This window comes from Osmerus eperlanus, chromosome 20 (assembly GCF_963692335.1).
Source record: "Osmerus eperlanus chromosome 20, fOsmEpe2.1, whole genome shotgun sequence".
In the NCBI taxonomy this organism is placed as follows: domain Eukaryota; kingdom Metazoa; phylum Chordata; class Actinopteri; order Osmeriformes; family Osmeridae; genus Osmerus; species Osmerus eperlanus.
The window spans coordinates 7,324,574-7,348,666 of record NC_085037.1 but is presented as its reverse complement, the minus strand read 5'-3'; the positions used below and the strand labels follow the sequence as shown (position 1 = coordinate 7,348,666).

General features: G+C 44.0%; 4 protein-coding genes across 6 annotated transcripts in view; all 4 read left to right on the top strand.

Annotated features, from left to right (window-relative positions):
* The window catches only part of dbpa (D site albumin promoter binding protein a), a 133,887-nt gene extending 110,127 nt beyond the window's left edge, over positions 1 to 23,760 (top strand). Inside the window, exon 5 of the mRNA XM_062446192.1 lies at positions 23,751 to 23,760. The gene's annotated coding sequence lies outside the window, so the exon portion shown is untranslated. The remainder of the gene's footprint in view (positions 1 to 23,750) is intronic.
* On the top strand, positions 1,894 to 11,717 carry si:dkey-14o18.2 (neuronal pentraxin-2). 3 transcript variants are annotated; one of them, XM_062445906.1, is made up of 6 exons: positions 1,894 to 1,973; positions 4,235 to 5,520; positions 6,768 to 7,527; positions 7,725 to 7,975; positions 8,653 to 8,832; positions 9,121 to 11,717. In XM_062445906.1, the coding sequence occupies exons 2-6, from the start codon at positions 4,747 to 4,749 to the stop codon at positions 9,328 to 9,330; spliced, it is 2,175 nt and encodes a 724-aa protein (XP_062301890.1). In that variant the 5' UTR covers positions 1,894 to 1,973; positions 4,235 to 4,746; the 3' UTR covers positions 9,331 to 11,717. The 3 variants fall into 3 exon arrangements, with proteins under 3 accessions (XP_062301890.1, XP_062301892.1, XP_062301891.1); XM_062445907.1 differs by having other exon boundaries at positions 1,925 to 1,973; positions 4,239 to 5,520; XM_062445908.1 differs by lacking the exons at positions 8,653 to 8,832; positions 9,121 to 11,717 and having other exon boundaries at positions 7,725 to 8,417.
* Positions 13,108 to 14,864, top strand: LOC134041002 (cytochrome c oxidase subunit 6B1-like). Its single transcript, XM_062487226.1, has 3 exons — positions 13,108 to 13,196; positions 13,854 to 13,974; positions 14,752 to 14,864. Exons 2-3 carry the CDS (start codon positions 13,869 to 13,871, stop codon positions 14,862 to 14,864), a joined length of 219 nt encoding a protein of 72 aa, XP_062343210.1. The 5' UTR covers positions 13,108 to 13,196; positions 13,854 to 13,868.
* Positions 15,523 to 24,087, top strand: slc2a3a (solute carrier family 2 member 3a). The gene is given in 12 exon segments (XM_062446190.1): positions 15,523 to 15,927; positions 16,386 to 16,495; positions 18,877 to 18,978; positions 19,142 to 19,302; positions 19,698 to 19,938; positions 20,072 to 20,234; positions 20,772 to 20,959; positions 21,331 to 21,435; positions 21,518 to 21,616; positions 21,816 to 22,019; positions 22,194 to 22,284; positions 22,287 to 24,087. Coding segments are annotated over 11 exon segments (1,554 nt in total). The 5' UTR covers positions 15,523 to 15,927; positions 16,386 to 16,483; the 3' UTR covers positions 22,475 to 24,087.
* Positions 24,088 to 24,093: the final 6 nt, after the last annotated feature.

Sequence of the window (24,093 nt, the reverse complement as noted above, 5' to 3'; positions counted from 1 at the left end):
AATGTTTTGCATGTGAGTGTCCTTGCAAAGAAAAAGCATTACTCATCAGCCTAGTTTTCTGTCTCTGTCTCATACTTAGTCAGTTATCTCACACACACACATACTCTCCCTTGCATCCCCATTTAACATAATTAAAATGTAAAAACCCCACTATTTCTCTCTCTCTCTCTCTCTCTCTCTCTCTCTCTCTCTCTCTCTCTCTCTCTCTCTCTCTCTCTCTCTCTCTCTCTATCTCTCTCTCTCTTTCTCACTCTCTGTCCGTCTCTCTCACTCTCTCACTCCACTTGTGGAAGTCCATGACAGGGAAGACACTTGAGACACAAAATGGAGACTGACCGTGACAAAGTATTTTAATTAGCTCTGGGATTAAACAACAAGCCATGCAAGTGATGTACTGTCCCTTCCAACCATCTAGCAGTAATGGGATTTTGTAGCACAAAACGAACACACACCAGCAAACAGACATGGAGGCACGCAACCTCACTGGATCCTTCTTGGGCCTGACTGTGGATGAGTCAGGCTGACTCTACAGGACACGGATGAGTCAGGCTGACTCTACAGGACATGCCCCGGCGCAGGTGTGAAAGTCTCTCTCAGAGAGATTGGCTGGCATAAAAGATGATAGGATGCAACAGCCGAGAGCTAGGCCTCTCATTCGCCTGTGGCTAAACGTATTCAAATATACTCATTGTGTTGTTTTCCATAATGAGGAGGGCTGCATGTTCCTGGCCACAGCTCATTTCCTGACATATATATATAATTACACTGGAGAGGACATGGTATTGGATGCTGCAATGTATCATACAACATTTGATAACCGTCAATAAACATGAATTACCCCCCCCCCTAAAATAAATATTTTTAATCTTCAAAAATTGCCTATAGTGCCTACATTACACATCTAACAGATATGCCAACTTGCCTATGTATACAGTGAAGGACATCACCGTAAACATCTACATTTGTTATTCAGAGTGCTGTGTCTAAGTGTTGCGTGGGTGGCAGAGATAAGCGCCCGGAGCAGAGAGAGCAGCCGCTGGAAATCACCTCTCTCCAAGCTTCTCACTGTGACTCCCCGAGCTGCCAGCACTGCTGGGGGTGGACGGTAAGGGAGGGGGTAGGGTCCGGGGTGGTGGTGCTGGTGGTGGTGGAGAGGTAAACGTGGGAACAAGACAGAGCTGTCTCATTTGGTTCTAGGCAGTCATGTTGAGCTGGGCATTGAGATATTTCTACAGACGTTTTGGACATTTTACAGTTCAGACAAAGTCAATCAAAGAGGTGCAAGCCAGGGACAATGCAAAGCCCTGAACCATGTCTAGAGCCAAGGAAGGTATAGAGAGACCTTACATAGACATGGCATTGGACCCGAATAACTTTGGGATGTCATAACAGGGATCATATAGGTCAGCCTTAATGAACGGTCCAAACTTAGCCCTGTGGGACCGTGTTTAGACTGTGTCAGGTAGGGATATAAAACACTGGTGCCTGGAAAGGCCAGACGAGGTCTTCATTTTGCTCTCAAATGAGATAACACTTCACTTTCTACCAATTCAAAGTTTGGTGTTAATTTTAGAGTGCCCTGTCATGATAGAAGACAAATACAATGCTCCTTTACTGATGCCAATAACACGGATGTGTTATAAAGTTGTTACTATGACAACTAACAAATACATGAAAGATCTCAAAGAAACAAAATAAAAAATCCAATGATGTGGGAGAAATGGTTGAAAAAGATGAGAGGTTTTCTGTGTGTACAGGATGGTACTGTATGAGAAAGTTAAAAATAAGTAATAAAAGTGAATCAGAGGGAGTTTGTAGGAGGGGTGGAGGAACAGGGGGAGAAAGAGGTGAGAGAGAAATAGAGAGAGTGGGAGGGAAAGAAACAGAGTTGAGATTATCTTCCTGAGGTAAATCCTTTTCAATCTGATCCGTGTTTGCGATGGACTAACCATCTTGGGAAAGCTTGCAAGAAGGTAAGAAAACGCATTCTCCCTTGAAATAATTATTACTCATTCAGTTTCTTTGTAACACTCAAACGTCTACTGTGACTGTGTTTGTCAATTTTAATTAGTTAAGTCTGTATTTTTTGTTTAGTCAGTCCTAAGGAGATATTGAGGTTTGCAGTATGAGAAACTTGGAGTATGACAAAATATATGTACTTGAGTAAATTGTACAAGTGCTGGTGTTGGGGTTCATATGTCTGAAAAGTAGTCAAACTTGTCGCATTTAGAAATGTAAATGCATCCTTCAATTGTATTTGTTTACACTGAAAAAGCTTCGCGTTTAGGGATAAGCCTAAACCGTTTTCTTTGGCTGTGTTTACCATCTCTATCAGGTGTCCGAGGGTTTAAACAGGGGTTTTATTTCACCTGTAGGATGATATCATTGCCGTGGGCCAACAGAGACCAACTATACTGATAACTGAACAGAAACAAAGTCAGGTCACAAACCACAGGTGTTTGTTGCCTATCGTAGCCTGTTACTTATGAAATACTCTACACTTACTGTGAGATTGGATCCTGGTGAATGGAGAGTGTGTGAGGGTACCTGTGATGGTCACATGGTTGTTGCTGTGGATGTCCAACACAAAACCCTGCTTTGTCTTCGGCTAAGCACTGACATGTACTTAGAAGACCTTTCTTTCCGTGGAATACGGAATCCCTGCCGTCATCTAACGGTCTCAATAGTGAGAGACAAGTGGGGCATTATGCAGAAGACGCAGTTAAGAAGTCAATGAGATACTTTGAATGTCAACTCCGGGTGTTGCAGACAATGTTTTGCACATCATGGAATTTTATGGACTGAGAAATGCTGAATTGTTTATTGTAAAAAGTAAACAAACAGGGTTGAGCTTTGGTTTTGTGTTCTGTCATTACAGTGTAAACTGACCTCTCACGGTCACTTCAGAATGCTTTTCCTGCCCGCTGGGGCTAAAAGTAAACTTTTTTATTCGCTCAGGTAGCATCCTTTGCCTTGTAGGTCATGACCCTTGCCTCACCTTTAGCCCTGATGTCATCATGTCTTTGTACATTTCGTAGAGAGTGTGTGTGTGCATGCCTCCATGCATCATCCTTTAATGTTAATTCTTCTGTTAATGTCATCAGAGTTTCACTGGTGAACTTCAGTCACGTTCAGCAAACATACCACGTCATTGTTCCAGTCAGCTTGCCAGTCTGGTCGCACGAGGGAGGATAGAGGGCATGGGATGAGAAGACTGAATCTCCTTAAGCAGTGAGACATGGATACAGCCAGCTGAGACAGATAGAGACAGACCTGTCCAGGGCTGGCTGGTTGGCTGGCAAAGGGATTGGCCAGGTGATCTCACAGACGGAGAGATGCTCCCCCTCAGACACGTGGGAGGGTGACAGGGCCATGACTTTGTGAAGTTAGCTGGTCAGTTCCCTCCAGGGGGTAATCCACAAATCCTATTAGTCTGTCAACCTTGTGAGGGAGAGAATTCTGTTAAAACAGTATAACTTTACCTTGGGAGTGCTCACTTCTTTCCCTCGGGACTATTGTTCTTTAGATCCTCATCACCCTCATCACCCTACCATGGTGAAATGAACACTTTCCTTACTGACTCATGTAACAAGGTCTATTTTCATACAGTATGACAACATAGTTTTACTTTAGACCCATCTGTTGGGTAATGGTAGCCTTCATACAGGAGAGTCACATTGTGGATGGGAGAGACCCTGGTCATACGAGCTGTACTCCTGCACCCCTCTTCGCACATCCTCCTCCTTCCCCTGTGTGATTGTGTTATTATATTACAACAGACTGTGGACATTGGAACTATAATTAAAGTCATCAATCTGTCTCTCAGATACCAGACAGCTTGACTCAATAATTTAAGTTGAGTTGTTTGTGGTAAAGCTACTGTAGCTGACACCCCCCTTCCCCCTACACTGGGCTGCATTACAGTGGCCTTGATACATTCACTGACCATGACGGGACAACACATTTCCACTCATGATTACAGGTAACGACATGAGACAGTTGTGTGGGCGGTTGCCAACACTGTGGAACATGTTCTCTTTCTCTGGTGTTCTTGAGAAGGTCTGGCCCTATCATGAAGTTTTAATCTAATGTCTTAATCTAGAACACAAATGTATCCTAAACAGCATGTAAGGGGAATTTGAACCTTGAAGCTTTACCACTGAGCTTTACCCATCTAGTTTTAATCATTTTTAACAACTTTCAGTACTTTAATGTGTTGTCTCTGTTTTCCAAGGTAGGTCAAATCATCTTGGGACCTCCTGGGTGGTTTGAAACCCCGGATAAAAGGATTCCTTTGTCTGAGGAACACTTAACGCATCTACAGGAGATTGACTGGACCAGCGCCCAGGGACGAAAATCACCTAAAGCAGACTGACACTGGTGCCCCCCCCCCCCCACCTACGTAGAGCGGAGGAGGAAGATAAGGGTGATCAAAGCATCTGGCCCCATCTGGCATGGAGACAAGGGGTCTAGCTTGATTAAGCAGCTCAAGGATGGATGACTGAGGCTCTTGGCAGAGACAACAGGTCCTCTGTGCGTTCTTTGTAAAACTGTCTTTTGTGTTAACGTGTTTGTGAGGAACAGAAGTTGTCTTGGAGAGTGGGGCGATTGGTGTTTGTTATTGACATGCATTACGCTGGCTCGCAATCTACCACAAATGACCGGCCCTCATGGTGCACATTCCACTCAAAGTAAAACTCAGAAGGACTTTCCCTTGAGAAGAGAAAACTTCCGCAACAGCCAAAGATGGCGAGATCCGTCCATCCATTAGAAGTGTCTCTGTCCTCAGGATACACCCGCCGGACAGGCCTGTTCACAAGGCACATCCTCCCTTCCTTCCCATTCCTCTCTTTGCTCCTCCACTGTCTCCTGTCCTTCTCTACAGTGGGAGGTAGTGTGCCAGGGTTAGAGTATGACTATGGCATCAGCCCCAAATTTGTCTGCACCCCAATCCCACCGGAAGCAGACCCCAGCTGTTTTACACCGGGCGGGCCAGCACACGGGACAGCACACGGGACAGCACACGGGACAGCACACGGGCCCAGCAGTAACGGCCATGGTAACGGCCACAGTAACGGGCACCACAGTCCTGTGGGAGGGGCTGCTAATGGCGGCACACGGAGAGTTATGTCGGACGAGGCTAAATCCACCATCTTGCACCTGCGGGAGAGCCTGGTGCGGCAGAAGGAGACCATTTTGGACCAGAGGGAGACTATCCGAGAGCTGACGGCCAAGCTCACTCTCTGCGAGGGCTTTGGTCGTGGGGTTGGTCACCACGACGACCACGAGGACCATCATGGGCCATCGTCGCACCACAGCTCGCACCACCCGGGCTCCTCTCACCACTCCTACCATGACACCGACCACCACACGGACTCCCACTACCCCCATAATGGCCACCGGCCAGACCCACACCACCGGGGGACGGGGTCCTATAGTGGGAGCAAACATGGGGCGTTTTCTGCTGAGCAGACAGGAAAGACCCTCCAGACCCTGAAGGAGAGGCTGGAGAACTTGCAGGTGAGTGTTGGAACACAGCATACAGTAGGGTAAGGATGAGGTCATCTTGTGGGTCAGTTGGGAACGGCCTGCTTTTCATCCGTCAGCTTAACCTCTTCTTGGAAGCGAAACGGCTGTTTGTCGTTCTTTTGATTCCCAAGATCAATGGATAGCAGAATAGATAACATTCTCTCACTCTTGTTCTTTAACACACCCTTCCGGTCTGTCTCTCCATCTGTGTCATGCCACTGCTACATCCCTTTTCATAGGACGGCCTAAGTTTGTTAACTAATTAACCCTGGATGACCTTTAGAGACTGTGTTCATGAAAGCGGATGATGCGTTTGGCGGTTCTGACTAGTCAACCTGCGTGCTTGAGACCACAAACACAGTCAAGCCTGGTTCTGGATGTACAGTACAGGGCTGAACCAAACCAATCTTACCAGTAAGCTTATGACGAAGGCACTTCCACAACTAAGTCTCTATTTTATGAATGGAAAAACTGGTATTGTGCCTTAACTGGTCTTAAAATTGATTGATTAAATCAAAGTGAAAATGCAAAACCATTTGGAGTGTGTATCAACTAACTCAGGATGTTTGGGCTAAAATGAAAATTAAATCATTGTATGATAAAGTATTTGGAAAATGTTCCTTTGTTTTAAAATTATATATTTTTACATGCATTACCTTGACAGCTTGGGTACACATTAAAAGGGTTGTTAGCTGTCAGTATGGGTCACCAAAGTGTATCACCCTTTCGTTTGAATGAATGTGAATAACTCTGGCTGCAACTTAAACACTGCAGGTACATGTGGCTCTTTCATAGAAAGTGTTGCCAAAAATCCTTTCACTATTACCAAGGTGTTAGACAAATACAGCAAAGCTGGGATTTGCCTCTGTCACTCCTACCTTTAACATTATGTCTATGCCACAGGTAGCCAGGCTAGCGTCCAAGGGTGCTAGCCACACTCACAAGTAATTAGCTAAATCCAAGTTGATGAGCTATTAATCGGTGGCATTGCTTTGGCACTGGGCAAAGCCGGATTTCAAATTAAAGGAAAGGGAGGAAGAAGGTTGACAGCGAGGGAGGGGTCGGATTAAAATGTAATAATGCTCAACCACTCTATGGCTAAGCCTGGTCTGCCATTTCACTCTCTGGAATTGTAGGGGGACACAAATTCTACAACCTTCAGAAGGTAGTCAACTGTATTCTCAAGCCTTTCTCAAGTCTCTCTTTCTCCCTCTCTTTATCTCTCTGTCCCTCCCCAGGCCAGGAACTCCTCTAGCTCCTACTCCAGCTCACTAAGGGACCTGCTCCAGAGAAAGATTAATGCTCTGGAGGAACAACTACACAATCACCATGGGGGAAACCATGGCCCTGGTCACCATGACGATCACCATGACAACCATGGTAATGGTCACCATGACGACCATCACGATGACCACCATGATGATCATGATGACGATCACCATGATGATCACCACGATGACCATCATGATGATCACCACGATGACCATCATGACGATCACCACGACGATCATCATGACGATCATCATGGCGACCGACACCATGATCGCCACCATGATCGCCACCATGATCGTCACAATAGTCACCATGACGACTATCACTATGATCGGCACTATGACCGCCATTATGACCGTAGCCACAGCCGTCATGACAATCACCACGATGATCACCATGGCCCTGGTCACCACGAAGACCACCATGCCACTGGTCACCATGACGACCACCATGGTCCCGGTCACCACGACGACCAGCAAGGACCTGGCCACCACGATGACCATCACGATGACCACCATGGCAGTGACCATGGCCCTGGTCACCATGATGATCATCACGATGATCACCGTGACAATGGTGGACACCATGGTAGTGACACAGACCATCACCCCAGACCTCCCTATGGCAGCAAACCTGTTCCAGCCAGACCTCCTGTCCGTGGGGGAGTGGGCCATGCCAAACTGGACACGGTCTTCAGTCACCTGCACAACAGGAACACTGAGCCTGGTAAGTTCCCTCCTACACTATCTGCCTGTCTATCCTATTAGGGTCTCTCCCACACTAGCTGTGTATGTATGCTGGTAGTGTCTTTCCTATCCATCTTGGAAGGGCATCTCCTACATTAGCTGCCCATATCCCCAGGTTGGGCACCCTCTTTCTCCACCTAACCAGTCACTTCTGCTCTGATGTGGCTCCTCCTCCAGGTGGCCGCAAGAAGCCGAAGAGTCCAGACGCCTTCCAGATCGGCTTCCCCATGAGGACCAACTACATGTACGGAAGGGTGAAGAGGACCCTGCTCAACGAGATCTTTGCCCTGACCGTCTGCCTGTGGCTGAAGGGCGGCTCTGGCCCGGGTCTGGGCACACCCTTCTCCTACTCCGTACCTGGCCAGGCCAACGAGCTAGTGCTGATTGAATGGGGCAACAACCCCATGGAGCTCCTGATCAATGACAAGGTAAAATAAATCTAAGCAAGGGAAGTGATCATGTCCCACAATGTTGAAAACATTTTATGTGCTGATGTATAATTTAAATGACAGCAGAGCCTTGTTACAATTTTAGCAATCAGTTATTTCATTGGCAAATACAAATGGAAAACCAATGGTCTCTAGGAAGAGTGCCACATTGCATGGCAGGTGACACTCCCCAGCTCTCATCCAATCAGGGTGAGAGAAGGACTTAACCCCTGTCCCTAAGGTGCGTTTGTGTGACAGTCACAGTTCAGCTGCTGCCTGCTCTCACCTCTTCTTTGGCCTTGCAACACAGTAGCTTGTCCTCGCCTCCTCATCCTCGCTAATGAAATAAGACCACAGGACAAGGCAAGCAGCTTAGCCTTAGACCCAGGAGTTAGAAACACATGGTCTTGGTGTTGGGGCTGGGGCTAGAGCTGGGGCTAGAGCTGGGGCTAGGACTAGGGCTGGGGCCGGGGCTGGGGCTTGGGCTGGGGCTACAGCTGCGGCTAGGGCTGGGGCTGGGCGACATAAACAGAGGTCGCCCCCCTGGTGCCACCACGCAAGCTTGGAAGAAATAAAAATGATGAGGGGCCTGAGCCCCAGTAGAGCTTTATGTCTAGCAACGTCGCTGTGCCCCACCATTTGCAGCTGGTGCCCTATTTTATTTATTTATCATGCAGGCTGTGACGCTGCCCATCTCTCTGACGGATGGGAAGTGGCACCACCTGTGCATCACCTGGACAACGAGGGATGGCCTGTGGGAAGCCTACCAGGATGGGGTGAAGAGGGGGTCAGGGGAGAACCTCTCAGCCTGGCACCCCATCAAGCCTGGAGGGGTCTTCATCCTCGGGCAAGAGCAGGTACAAAAGAGAACTCTCACTCTCAATTTTCACACAATGTTTGAACTGAATGATACTCAGATAGATTTGGTTGTTTACATTTCCAGGAAAGACCTTTTGGATTGTGGGAAAGCAATTTCCGTATAAAGCATTGAACTATCTTTATTTTGCTACTTACTTTTGTGAATAAATTGTTCATTCATATTTGGTGCTCAAGAAAGTACACAGATCACAGTAAAAAGCATAGTATGACAATCTTTATCTCACAGGTTTGCTGTAAATAAATCAAACCTGTCTCTTGTTCAACAGGACACGCTGGGTGGACGCTTTGATGCTACTCAGTCCTTTGTGGGAGAGATGTCTGACCTTCAATTCTGGTCACGGGTTCTGACGCACAATGAGATCTTCAGTCAGGCCAGTTGTGGAGGTCACCTGACCGGTGATATCATCACATGGACAGAGGCTGTAGTGGAGTTACATGGTGGGGTTACCAAGTACCCCTTTGACCCTTGCCACTAAGAACTAATACCCTGCCATTCTACCAGGAAGAACTGGAGACGCCCTATACTGCCACCATAAACTTACTCTGACTTTGCCCACCTCTGCCGAGTACCCTGGCGTCTACAGGATGACTAAGTTGGCCAATAAGGGCTCTGCACAGCCCATTGCGAGGACGATAGTCGGCCCTTAGTAACCGAGAAGGTGCCGGCCCTCCGCCACAGCAGCGTGGAGTCGGTTTTTCTTTCTTGCTATTCCCTTTCCTTTCCTTTTTGTTCTCCTCCCTCTCTCCATCTCTTGCTCCTACCTCCCTCCACCCCTCTTTCCTCTCCTCCCTTACTGCCAAGCACGGCAGAGGCAGTGTGGACCAACCAAGCGAAGGCCGATTTCAATGTTGTTGTCAAGACTGCTGCCACCATAGGCAGGTAATAGGATTCACCATCTTAAAACGGATCCCTCTATACCCAGGCATTAGCAAGACTATTCATTAGCTATGCTGACACTTCACACCAGGATGTAAGGGTGACGTCTAGATGAAGAATGCAATACCTTTCAAATGAAAAACAGCCCGGAGGGGACTACTGGTCTCTTAACCTGACTGCACCCACCATAAGAACACAATACACTTTACAAATGTTTTGAGTGTTGAATGTGAGAGGAGACTATGAAAGGCTTTTTTTTTGGGGGGGGGGGGGGGGTTATATACAGAAGCATGTGGGCTGTTGTTCAGAAACGGGTTGGTTTTAGGACTCAAAGTTCCCAAGTCCGTCCTGGAGAGGGGCCAGCACTGCTCTACTTTGCACACAGAGATTTTAGAGGCCTATTTTCTACTTAATGTATCTGCACACTTATAAAGTTGCCGTTGCTTCACCCGAGTTATCATAACAAATGTCGTTCTGTAGTTGCTTTGCAAATAGCTGCCGGTGCTTTGGTCTGACAGTTTTCTAAATACAGTGGGGAAAAAACATTGTATTTATTTTTTGTATGGACATACTGTGTTTTATTAATTTACATATAGATGATGTTGGGGGATAGGCCATTTTTGAGATGTCATTTCTTGTTGCAATGCGACAAATCTTCTGTCAGTGTAACGGCGGCTGAAGGTATCTTTATGCAAGAGCACGGTTAACATTGTCAGGTGTGACATCATGTGGGCCGAAGTCCTCATAAATACAGGTTGACTACCGTAGCTGTCAGGAGGTCCAGGACCTCTCCACTGACCTCTCCATGGTAACCGGTGGCTTATGGTGGGATTTAGCTGGCAAGCTTTGATCCAGACTATTCCTGTGCTGTCAGTCTCCTGCCCCTGCTTTACACACACACTGAATCCAACCATCACATGCACACACATACACACTCTCACATGCACTCAAGTCTGTTTGGACACATGCACAGAAACACACACTCTGCTGGTATTTGACTGTAAATGTCTTTAAAGCACTTAGTAGTTCCACTATTGAAGGATGTTTTTTTGTTCACATTGTTGAAATGTAATTGCATTTTTGTATACATGTCAAGATGGTTACTAAACATCAAAAGATACACTGATTATTTACAAAAAAAATTAAAAAAAATTAAATAACTTTTATAGAAATGTAAATATACATTTTAGTCTAAAGTTTAGCCTATTACGTATGTCAATTCCATTTTGCTATTCACCCTCCCCCATCCACCCTGACAATGTATGAAGCTTGGACTGTTTCGATCATCCTGAAGTCATTACACCGAAGATGGAAGTAAAAAATGTTGTTGCCATGGTGATAGCTAAAAGACTTTCGGGTGGACATGTTCCCTGACTGCAAACAATGGTTTCAAAACATCTGCAATATACGCTAGTTTCTTAGTGAATGTACCGTTAATGGAAAGGCTTTGCGGTATACAATATTAGCTGTGTGTAGTGTCTGAAAATACTTTGAGTTGGATGCCAAGATGAGCCCTGAAAAATTAATTCTTCTCTTGTCCTCTTCTGATAGTGGGCCAAATGGATGACACTTTTCATTTACATTTTTATGTAAAACATAATACCTTCTTAAAATGTAATGTCAAAATGCTTACAATGGAACCATAACATGTAGAGATGGTTGTTGCCATCCTAATGACAGTTGTACAAACGTTAGATACCTGTTGAGTGTATTTTTGCTTATCCCGCCTTTGGTGTAAATCTGACCACTATGTTCAGACATATTCAATAGTTTTGTTCTTATACTTTTCTTTCAGTACCTTTGTTGTAACCATTGTTCCTTTTCCCTTCATTAACTGAAGTGTGTTTATCTGGTTGACAGTCCCTTCCCTGTGTGTAAGCCAAAATTGTATGCTGAATTTTAAAACTTGAAAGAGTAAGAAATGCACTAAAGAATGTAAAATACTTGTAAATAAGTCAATATTTTTAATAAAACTATTGCAGAATTAAGTAAGCCCATCTGTTGACAAGGGGGACATTAATTTGTTAGGGATGTTAGAATGAGGATCAGGTGAATGTTTAGCAACATGTGGAGTTAAGTAGACCGGAGAGGTCAAAGATTAAGTAGTTGTAAAGTATTTTAAAAACAAACCCAGGTGTTACACAACCGTGTAAGATGTGACAACCTTAACTGTATACCTTCACTGTGAAACATTCAACCAGACAGTGTGAGGCCTGTGAATCTTATTTTCATGTACAATCATACCGTTTAATTTAAGGATGTATTGAGGATAAATATATTTAACTCATTTTTGCATTCATGAAAAGCTGTTGGGTAGTAGCAGGTACAGTACATGAATGAATGTTCGACTCTGCCTTGTGCAACTCAGCAGATGAGAGCAGGCCTGCCTTAAGTAATTAAAAGTATTTTGCTGGTAAACCGCAAACTAATCCTGGACACACAATATCTGTGCAGTATCATCAAAGAACCACTAGGAGGTTCGAATGCGCATAAACGGGTATGCTACTCCATGACCAAAAACACTGGTGATGACTGTGGGGGTTTACCATAGATACAATCTATGGGATATACCATTAGTAATTTACTGTTAATGAAGAGAGACAAAAAAGAGACATGCAATTTCACATATCCATTTGTATTTAGTTCAGAAGAATTTCTTTTTGAATCATTTATCCAAACACATTGTTGCACAAAATAACATGAGTTCAGAACTGTTTATTTCTGTGGGGGAAAATGACTTGTTTCATCTATAATCTGGAAGACAGGAGCAGTGAGCATGTCACGTTATTGCATATTTGAACCCCTTATTGTTAAGAATAGATTAAAGAGACCTTTGAAAGATGGGGCCACCGTCTATTTGAGGCCCTCAGTCTGACTGCTGCATTTTTCTAAGATCTTCTTGTGGGTGTGAGCCAAGATCCAGAGCCAGAGAGACTCCTGCTGCGGCACCCTGAAGAGCAGCCCCCAGACTGGGTTTATCGTGGGCTAGAGGACCCTTATTCCTTCTACAGGCAAGGCAGCATTGAGGAAGCTTGGGAGAAGGCGATTGAGGAAACCTAATACAACTACATTAGGGCACCTATGGGATTGAACCTAGTGTTGAATCCTAATGTGTCGTTTTTATGTTATTTGCAACCATTGAGTGAAGACATTTTAATTCAGTATCTAGGTTAATTGTCACAGCATTATGACACATATCCTACTTGGCTACAATATACTTTAGGTACAGACGTATTTATTACACAATAATTGAAAACAAGATGTTTTCGACATTAGACGATTGGTTCAGCTGTTGGTTCTGCTGTTCTTCAGACATTTGTTGTACATACATAGGATTTACAAAAGGTGGCGGTAAGGAACTGGGGAAAGGCCACAACCAAATCCTCCCTTCCCATCACGCTTTGCAGTTATACATCCACCAGAGGACACGCAAAAAGGTCGGCACATCTTTTCTGCGCAACCGATGTATAGGCCTTTTCACGACAATAGCTCTCCCAGTTCAGTTTTTCCAAAACTAAAGTCTGTTTAACCGGTATCATTTCTTGTGTCTCCAATAGGTATTGCTACTGCTTCTCAAGATGCTAATTTCAGTAGCATTAACCAAACATTCACCTCTTGCGAAGATGGCAAGCTGGATAAGAACCACTATTCCAAGCTGGATAGCCTTAACCGACATGCCATGTTTCATTTGACGTTGAATGTCTTTCTTTCTCTCGACAAGTAGCAAGTCGACGAGATAAGATTTAAATGGGCGAGCTAACAATATACCGTAGCCGGATCTTGTCTCCCGTGCATTTCTACTTATCTGAGCATTCAAGAGTGAACAACAAACTACAATTGTCGTTGCATACAACCGTTACTGTAGGAACAAGTTACAGTAAGATCAACACAGTGAATCATATATGCCACCAACTTGACAGGCTCTTCTCAGTGTCATGCGTATTGGGTCATGCAAGGTGAATCCCAGATGGCTATCTTTAGCCAAACACAAACTGGCCTTGTAATAGCCTCACTCAAAGTAAACATACACTTGCATGTGCACCTGTGTCATACTTCATAGTATTGTAATGCCACATAACTTGCACTACAAACATTCATAATAATTGATTGATCTATTATCAGATAATATCAGTGACCATGTCTGAGCTGATCGAGGAGAAGATCAAGAATTACAGGACTGCTCCCTTTGACGCCAGGTTCCCCAACACCAACCAGACCCGAAACTGCTTCCAGAACTACCTGGGTAACCAACCACCATTTAACCATCCTCTTCAGAAATATCATGACAGACAATGAATGTATTTGAGATGGAACACAAATCCTACCAGCTCAGACCAACACACAGGTCTACAGCTGTCAAACGGTGCTCTATCCCCCCTTTACATGGTGCCACAGGCTTACAGTTGCATTGAAGGAATGCACTGACACATTATCTACGTGTTCTTTTATGGTAGAGCTACTCTGGGTGGTTCCCAGTCCAACTCTGCTGAATCCCACCTTAACTGTTTAACCTTGAGCAGCAGGTAAAACAGGGTACAGGTTCATTTTCTACACGGATTGGATGTGGGTGATTTTTTGTTTGTTGAAAGTTTAATTCAGTGTGTGGTGCACATAATGCACTGATAGTTCTTACTGTAGCCTAAATGTTGTGTGGAGGCTTCTGACATTAAGCTCCAAGTCATCAGACTTCAGTCCACTTTTCCTTTTTTGCCTTTTACTCAGTTTACTGATTCAGCATGTTTGCTCTCATTCCTGAATGCCCTGAATTTGCATGTCAGCTGAAGTGGTATTACTAATGTCAATGGTTGTGACAACTTATTGATTGCCTCAGAAATCAATCAACCGAACTCAACTGTTTTAGTGGTATTGATTTCTGTCACTTTCCAGCTGTCTTACTACCTATTTTAATATGTGGAATAGGTTTTTCCACTTCATTAATAAGTGATGTCTATTTATTGTTCACTTCCTCATTTATAGTCTTTGCACACAAAAAGCCAAGCGTCTTGCTTCTCTCCTCCAGACTTCCACAGGTGTAACAAGGCTCTGTCAGAGAAGGGTCAGGATGTAGCACCCTGCGACTGGTACCAGAGAGTCTACAAGAGCCTCTGTCCTATGAGCTGGGTATGTATGTGAATGTGAGGAATAAAAAAGGTTCCATTCACCCTAGTTGATCTAATTGAAAAAGCTGCCTAATATCAAAGTAACTTTATGTACTTTGTACTGGTCATCCCTCTACTTTGATATGTACAGCCCAGTCCTGCATCTTAATGCTTCTGTCGAGCATTCTGATGTTTCTGTGAAAATGTGACAAATAAATATTTACTGTTTTAATGTACCTTTTTGTTTGTCTTTCATTACTCAAACAGTGGATGCTATTGTTTTACACACACTGGCATTATTTAATTGTTCTGACTTTGTGTTCTTGGTAAATGCAGGTGCCAAAATATAGTGTGTGTGTGTGTGTGTGGGGGGGGGGGGGGGGGGGGGGTCTGCCTGTGAGACTGCAGCTTGTTTGGCAACAGTTCTGAAATGTATCACTGTGGTCACGAGGAAATTAAACTGTCAGCTATGCATTTTTTGCCGCATCTGGTACCGTATCATTGCAAATGTATCATTGCTAAAGGTCCATTAAGCCCCTGTATAGCCTACAATGGCATACACGCTTATTTGGATATGAAGGACACAATTAGACAAACTGGTTAATAAAGCAAGACCTCACAACAGAATTCACATCCTTTCGGGTGATTGAGGTCGTCTATTATCGAGAGCGTCCAAATAGGTCGGTAGGGCGCGTGATGTGTTGATGGGGTCCAGGCAGCTTTGCATCAGCAGCATCCATCATCAGCTGATTGTCAAGGTCGCCAGCGCGAGGCATCATGGGGAGGGTCCGTTGAATCCACTCCGGGACCGGCATTGCATGCAGAGAGGCCACCCCTTTTGCTCATGACGGCGCAGATGTCACGAAGTCTATTGCAACAAAAAAAAAAGTCACAGATTATCGAAGGAGGTTACGTATTGGCAGTGTTCTCGTTTTTCATAGGCTGATTGTATATTTCGTCAAAGTAAACGTGCGGATTGCCTCGCATCCCAGTACTATATGAAACGAACTGTAAGGAAGACATTGCGAGTGTTTGAGTTTGCATTTGGTGCTACCAAAGGGGCGGGTGGACAAGCCTATCTCTTCGAGTCACGACAGGTGAATCTCGTTGAATTTCTTGATTGATTTAACTGCGATTGCTTTGCAGGATATTGCGGAGAAACGTTACTCCTCGAATATGAATGTATGTTTCCGAAATTGTTGTATTTTTATCTTGTTTGACTACAGAACAGGCCAGGCCCGATATCACTGGGTGAATTTGACTTCAAATTTGAGTTAAATATATTGAGTTAGGGTCTTTCCTTCTCTTTGTAACAATGTAGCTTGTTCATAACAAATTAATAGTATTGCAAACCTGACTATTTGCGACAGCTTGAGTCTGAAATAGGTTGGAACATTTTCTTGATTTTCGTGTCAAGATAAACGAGACCGGGGAGCTGCAGTCAGGAGTTTGACAATTGTGTGCATGCAGGTACCATGGACAGCGACTGACAGCGTTTGCTTGCTTTTTTCGGACATTCGGTGTGCCTAACGAGATACATTTATCTCCACCGCAGATCTTCCTTTAGTAATCCTGTTTTTGGAGGGAACTTGTAGGTTCTCAATAAAGTGGGAGCGGCACTTTGGTCCAGCCGGCGTCCAGAATTGACTAAAGATGGAGGGCGAGGTAAGGACCGCTTTTAACTGTGAACACGTACCCATGTGCATGCTCTACCAGGAGGAGAAATGTTCAACAAAAAGTATCCCTAAATAGCTGCTTTGACCGCACTGTAGAAATGATAAATTAGATTTTGTTATGTAATATACTGCTTACAACCCATTCTGAAACAGAATGTGTTCTGATGCATGCAACCCTCTATGAATGAGTGGGCGTCAAATGTGTGTTGCTGTACAGCTCTGAGTCATACGTTTTCACTGTGTTGTTTATGAGCAATGCTGGATTGACCCCACGAGTTGCTGGATGTGAATTTGCTGAATGTATAATGTTTTACACACACACACAATAGTTCCAAAAGGGCAATCTACATGTCCTGACTTGGCATAAAATTCCTAACTGTCATGCCCACTATATCAACTGTTATGGCATATGCTCATAGGCTTTTTGGATCCACTAATAATCTATGTGATTTTATTGAGTTTACATCTCAAACAAAATCGATGCAGCCTTTCCACTTCCTGATTCAGTCTGATTGGCCCCTGGCTCTAGATGGTCTAAGAGTGAGCATCAGCGATTGGCCAGCAGGATATAGGTCAGGATATGGGTTGTGATTGTTGTATCTTGTGATTAAAGTCGGAAATATTTCTGTCAAACATCACATCCCATAAAGCTTTTGATGAGCGCTAAGCCAGATTTATTACTATTCTGTGTGTAGGGGTGTTTGTGTTTTGGTACATTTAAGCTTTGTTTATTTCACTGTCACCTCCAGGCAGTTGTTATGACACAGAGGTATATATATATATATATATATATATATATATATATATATATATACACAGGAAGGGGACATGGGCTAGGGATCACGGAGTGGGAGCATAATTGTGCGAAGAATGCCAGGAAAAGAGAGATACTGGAGCCACCATCTAAAGACAGAATCAGAGCACTCTGTCCAGCAAGGTCATATTAGATATGTTCCACTGCTGTGACTGAACTGATGGTGTTTTATTCAGATGACCGTTGTTCACTTTGCAAGACCTTTTACTGACACAGAAACCCTGGCCCCTTAAGCGGTAGTGTGTATTTGTAGAGCCATGTTGACAGTGTAGTTCGAAATGATAAGATAATATTTGTTTTAGAACAACATTGCGCTTGTTTGATACAGTTACATCTATGAATTCTACTGTATTTAATTCCATAATTGGTTTGTTATGTGATTATACATTCCCAGACGGTAAATGTGCCTTGTGTACTAATCCAATGTCTGATTGCGTTATCTCCACGTGTAATCTCTTTTCTAACAAATTTCATTAGCGTTCATTTGTAAATCATTCCTTGTGTTTGTAGAACAACATTATCTGGTTGTGGAACAGATATGCATTACAAATCTCATCATCTCCGCCTCTTCTCCTGGTTCCTGTGTTGTATAGAGTATTGACCTGACTGATGACATATGAAATACAAATGAAATAATCTGTAATAGATTTTTAACAGATTTAACATTTTACATTTTCAGTAGAGGACAGCTGTAATTTCTCCTGAGTCATTGTGAGTTCACAGGAATGGACAGAGGAGATAGAGAGAGGGAATGGGGGAGAGAGAAAGGAGAAAGGTGAAATGCAGGTCACACTGAGAAAGAAGGGGAGAGGAAGGGAGAAGATTGATTGTTTAACTTGAAGATAGGGTTGCCCCTCACTGTCTTGTTGAAGTTTGTTTACAATCTAGAAATGACACAGTTGTTTTTGCTGTGGTTTATGTCCAAGCCTTGTGACATGCTTGTCTCCCTCTATTGTGCTTATGTTCTGAAATTTCCACAAGGATATGAAAGTTTGTGTGATATATTTTCTGAGTTATGTAAATGGTTCCTCTTGCCAAATCTCAGCATCATTTACGTCTCCATGGCAGTAATTTGTAAGCTTACCCTGATCAAACTTAGTCATTCTGCAAACACACACATACACACACACACACACATACATACATACATGAACAAACATGCTCACACACACTACATTTAGATAAAGGTGGAGTGTAGGGCGTGGTAAGGCAGGGTAGGTGGGACAGTTTCTGTATCACATATCCTCTAGTAAAGTGCCCCATCAGCACTGTCTCTCTGTGCTGTCCTATATTACAGCATTCAGCAGAAAACACACAGTGGCCTGGTTCCTAACCTGTGAAGATGTTAGATCAGAGTACAGGGTCATACCAGGACACAGTCTTTGGTAGAAATGTCTTAATAGGGGCGCACAGGTAAACAGGGCTTGTCTAATCTGATGTGCAAGGCTTGTATTAATCTGCTCTCTATCTCTCTCTCTCTCTCTCTCTCTCTCTCTCTCTCTCTCTCTCTCTCTCTCTCTCTCTCTCTCTCTCTCTCTCTCTCTCTCTCTCTCTAGAAGAAACAGGTTACAGGGTACCTTCTGTTCTCATTGGGTACTGCTGTCATTGGGTCACTGCAGTTTGGCTACAACACAGGAGTCATCAATGCCCCTGAACAGGTTGGCGTTTTGTTTGTTGTTTGCGGGTGGGGGTCAAGTGTATGTCTATGTTTTTAAACACTATTATTGACAGCAAGTTAGTCAAGTGTTTTTCTATCCTTTTCTATATTTGAACATCCTAGTATGCCTTCATGTCTGCTGTCTTTCTCTCTTTGTTGTTCAGAAACTGCGAGCCTTCTTCAACAGCACCTGGATGGAGCGCTACAACGAGCCCATCAGCCCTGGTGTGTGCACCATTGTGTGGAGTTTGGCCGTGGCCATCTTCAGTGTGGGCGGCATGGTGGGATCCTTCAGTGTGGGCGTCATGGCCAACCACTTCGGCCGGTGAGTACGGACATCCTGTCCATCAACCGATTTGCTTCTGGATCAGGGATCTTGGCCACAAGTGAGACCCCAGGGTCGACACACTGTGCAGTAGTGATAATGTGGCCTGTCACTAGTTCTACTCCTGGTTAGGCTGTCAGACCCTGTCAGGCTCCCAGGAGTCACTGGAGTTTGCTTAGATAACAATGCTCCAGTTTTCAGTCTAGACATTCCTACATGTTTCCTTATACTGTCTCTTATGTTTCTGACTTCACCTTCCCTTGCTACTCTGTCATCGGCACTTTTCTTATTTTCTGTAAACATGAAAAAAAAATATATTGATCAGCAGACTGTGTTTAACCACTTAACGTCCATTAACCCTTAGCCCCCTGTCTCTCCCCCTGTCTCTGCTCCAGGCGGAGGTCTATGTTCCTGGTCAACATCCTGGCCGTGATTGGGGGTCTTCTGATGGGCTTCTCCACCATCTGCAACTCCTATGAGATGGTCATTGCTGGACGCCTCGTCATCGGCCTCTTCTGTGGTCTCTTCACGGGCCTCACTCCCATGTACGTTGGCGAGGTGTCCCCCACGCCACTCCGGGGGGCCTTTGGCACCTTGCATCAGCTTGGGGTGGTGATTGGCATCCTGGTGGCACAGGTGGGAATGATTGCATCTCTGTCTCGTTCTCTCTCTCTCTCTCTCTCTCTCCCCGTACCTCATTATCTCTCTCTTTAAACGTGTGCACGTGAAAACTCTGAGGGCAAACTATACATGTTGTTCCCTCCTCTAGATCTTTGGCTTGGAGTCCCTGCTGGGGTCGGACACACTGTGGCCCCTGCTGCTGTCACTGACGGTCATCCCAGCCGTGCTGCAGTGCATCCTGCTGCCCTTCTGCCCCGAGAGCCCCCGCTACCTCCTCATCAACCAGAACAAGGAGGAGCAGGCTCGCAAAGGTGGGCGGCGCTCTCACCCCGGTCCTCTAACCCTTATACAGCAAACCCTCAGTATTTAGAAATGACCCCTCCAACAGTGACCACAGGTAAAGGTAGGCCTATGCTGGCCTATGCATTTACCCATCCTGTGGATTTTTATGGGGCCTAATGTATGCAGAGTCAGGCCAAACCAGATCAGACTGGAGCTTGGCTGAGCCAAGAAGAGAGTCCTTGAAGCCAGCAGACGGTTTTGGCACCTGGCCCTGGTACAGTCACACTGTAACAACAGAGAGGCTCTAACCTCAGGCTCCTTCACAACACTGCAGAAACACAAAAGTTTATTTTTTTCATGTTGTTTATCATTTTTGCAGCTTCTTGAATTCTGTCATTTTTTTATTAACCTGAGTTCCTTTTTCATTGGAGAGCGGGCAGCAATCAAGCAATTCATCTCTCCAAAAACAAAAGCATAAAATGGAAGGATGCATATGAACATTTGTGTGGCCTTCTCTTTTTCTCTCAGACTCTTTCACTCATCCTTACCTTCTCTCCCCCTTCTAGCCCTGATGCGTCTGCGCGGTAGCGAGGACGTCAGTAAAGACATGCAGGAGATGAAGGAGGAGAGTGCCAAGATGGCCGCAGAGAAGAAAGTAACCATCCCTGAGCTGTTTCGTATCCCCGCCTACCGCCAGCCACTCCTCATTGCTATTATGCTGCATCTCTCCCAGCAGCTGTCCGGGATCAATGCCGTGAGTTCTTAAATCCCATGAGGGTTTGGGGACAATACAATTCAATACGTTTGAAAGGTCATGTGGTTATCTGCAAATAGCAATTAGTGTGTAGTATTGACCCTTGTCAATAAGGAGCTTTCTGTGACCTGCTTTGCATATTGAATGGCAGGTGCTGTCAGCTCTTCAATGTGTTGGAGATTTGATGGGATTACTCAGAATACAACAGCTAAACACATTATTTATGTCCACCAACATGACCTTTCTGCAAATAATTTTCATCACTATGTATTCAGAATATGATCTTAAATTAGGTTTGAACCTCCTGAGTCTTTTTGTGTTTGGTGAAATGAACACAGGACATTCCATAAACCCTCCTGATCTCTGTCCAGGTGTTCTACTACTCCACTGGCATCTTTCAATCTGCTGGTGTGACCCAGCCCATATATGCCACCATTGGTGCTGGTATTGTTAATACTGTCTTTACTGTGGTGTCTGTAAGTATCTAAGCATTTATTAGGACTTTGGAAAGTATTAAATCAATTCTGCTGTGTGCGTATTAATTTATTTTCCTTTCAGCTATTCCTGGTTGAGAAGGCGGGACGGAGGACTCTCCACCTTATTGGACTAGCTGGAATGGCGGTCAGCGCCCTGTTCATGACTATCGCTCTCTTGTTGGTAAGTGACTTTGTCTGTCAGAAACCAGGAAACCGAGGTGAAAATATTTCTACCAGTCAATGTAGCTGTCGTCAATAAATGTATCTAGCCCTCTTTCCTAACTGATGCTTTATCCCTCCCCCTGTCTGTCTGTCTGTCTCTCCCTTACTCTCTACTTTCCTCCATCCTTTGTCTTCTCCTTCCCTCAATCTCTGAGCAGAAGCACATTGAGTCTCTGAGCTATCTAAGCATAGCTGCAGTATTTGCGTTTGTGGCCATGTTTGAGATGGGGCCTGGTCCGATCCCATGGTTCATCGTGGCCGAGCTGTTCTCCCAGGGCCCACGTCCTGCCGCCATGGCCGTGGCCGGCTGCTCTAATTGGACTGCCAACTTCCTGGTTGGAGTCAGCTTCCCAAAGCTAGAGGTGAGACTGAAAAATACTTTTAGCAAATTAATTGTATTTTTTAAATAAATTATGTATTTAATATTTATTTATTTATTCAAATGCAGGTCCTGTGTCAATTCATTTATGCACATGAATTGTGTTCTGTGTGTCTCATTGACCCCTCTTCTGCTCTCATCTTTGACACTCTCTCAGGAACTGTGTGGTCCTTACGTCTTCATTATCTTCATGATCCTCCTCATCTTCTTCTTCATCTTCACCTACTTCAAAGTCCCAGAGACCAAAGGCAAACCTTTGATGAGATTGCGCTGTGCTTCAGTGGCATCCCAACCACCGACACATTGGTGGAGGCCGCGCCCACCAGCACCAGCGGTGCTGTGACACTTCCTGCTTCCCCTGTGAAAGAGAAGGTCCCTTTGGTTGAGGCACTGCCGGCAGAGGATAAATCTAACTCTACTGTACAGGAAAGCTTGTAGGAAACCTGTTGCAGATTAGAGGTAAAGGGTATAAAGTCAAAAAGAGCATGGGGGGGTAAGATATTAACAACAACAAATCAAAGCTTCAGTCTTCAAGTCAATGAGAGGTGAGTTTGTAAGCAACGACACAAACAGATTTCCTCAAAGGTCAATATGGGGATCAGGAGATGCTTGTAGCGGACATTTTGGTGCAATACAGTAGATAGGCTGATTTAAGGGTTATTTTTATTAACTTAATTTAATTCCTTTTAATGTTACCTCAAAAGGGATCATGGTATTTATAGTTTAAACCTTCCGTTCCGGTTTCCATTCATGATTTGAACTCCTTTGCAGCTATTCCAAAGTGTTTTTAATTTTAAAACCTGGTCAAAATGGAGAACAGATAATGTTTTTGATACATACTGTATTGGTTTTAACCGTCAAAGTAACATGTAAAGTGAAATGAAATTGGCGAAGAGAAGAGAGGGGACTATAGTTTTGTTAGGAATAGTATTTTTACAAACCCGTCCCATATAATTAAGGCAGTTAAAGTACAAAATGATACATGCTTATTGCCACTCTTAATCATATAAACTGAATAAAGATCAATAGATCTCGTATAAAAATAGAAATCACGTGTTCTGCTAGGGCGCTTTAGGTGCATCTTGTAACCCTGATGTAATGTAGTGTCTTTATAATCAGCAGCAGACAGTGCTATGAAAGCCAGTATCCAACACTGCTCAAAAAGCACAAAAGCGCGTTATAAATAATTACCGGTAAGTCAATTAATTATTCATGATTAGAGAAATATACCTAAAGGGAGTATTTTTATAATCTGCCAATAATATGAATTAGGATAGAAGATCTGTCTCAATCAATTAATCCTTAATAATTGTAGAAATATCTACCTAAAGGGGATGTTTTTTTTCCATCCGCCAATATGAATGTAGTATAGTTTAGAATTACAATAGGATAGAAAAGTAATAGAATCACTAACCCTAACCCTAGTAACTTATTAGGAAATTGTATCTCATCGTACCAAAAGAGGTTTAGAATTAGGAATGGTAATCTAAAGGACGGGTATTTTAGAGCTGTTGGTAGTTTGTAGAGGGGAGAGTAAAAAAGGATTTTAGAGCTGGTCACAGTGATGCTGGGATGTGGAGTGCAATGATGTTTCTTGAGAAGAGATGCTTTGATGATTTGGTGAAAGAATCATAAGAATCTTATTTTGTTCGTTGTTGGTTCATGGAATTTTATTTGAATGCTACAGTGAACTGCCGTTGTGACCAAACATGAGGGAGGAGCCACATATTTTTTCAAATAACTCAATTACGAGTTTGTGCTCATTCTAGTTTGTCATGCTTTGTCTGAAGATAAATTATGTGGAATCTAATTCATGAAGAATTTTATTGAAAGATTTGATGTTTCACAGTTGAGTACTGCAGTATGTTACACAATATATTTAAATAAGTATTTGTGCTTGTGTAAATTAATTGGAGTAATTTATCGCCCCTGCACTTTTACCATTGATCTTGCTTTGAATGAAGCCAGAGTCATTGCAGTGTTGTGTATTGGTCATACAGTATATTGTGAGTATATGTGTTGCACAGGGAAAATGTATTCCCTTGATGGTAGTGGTC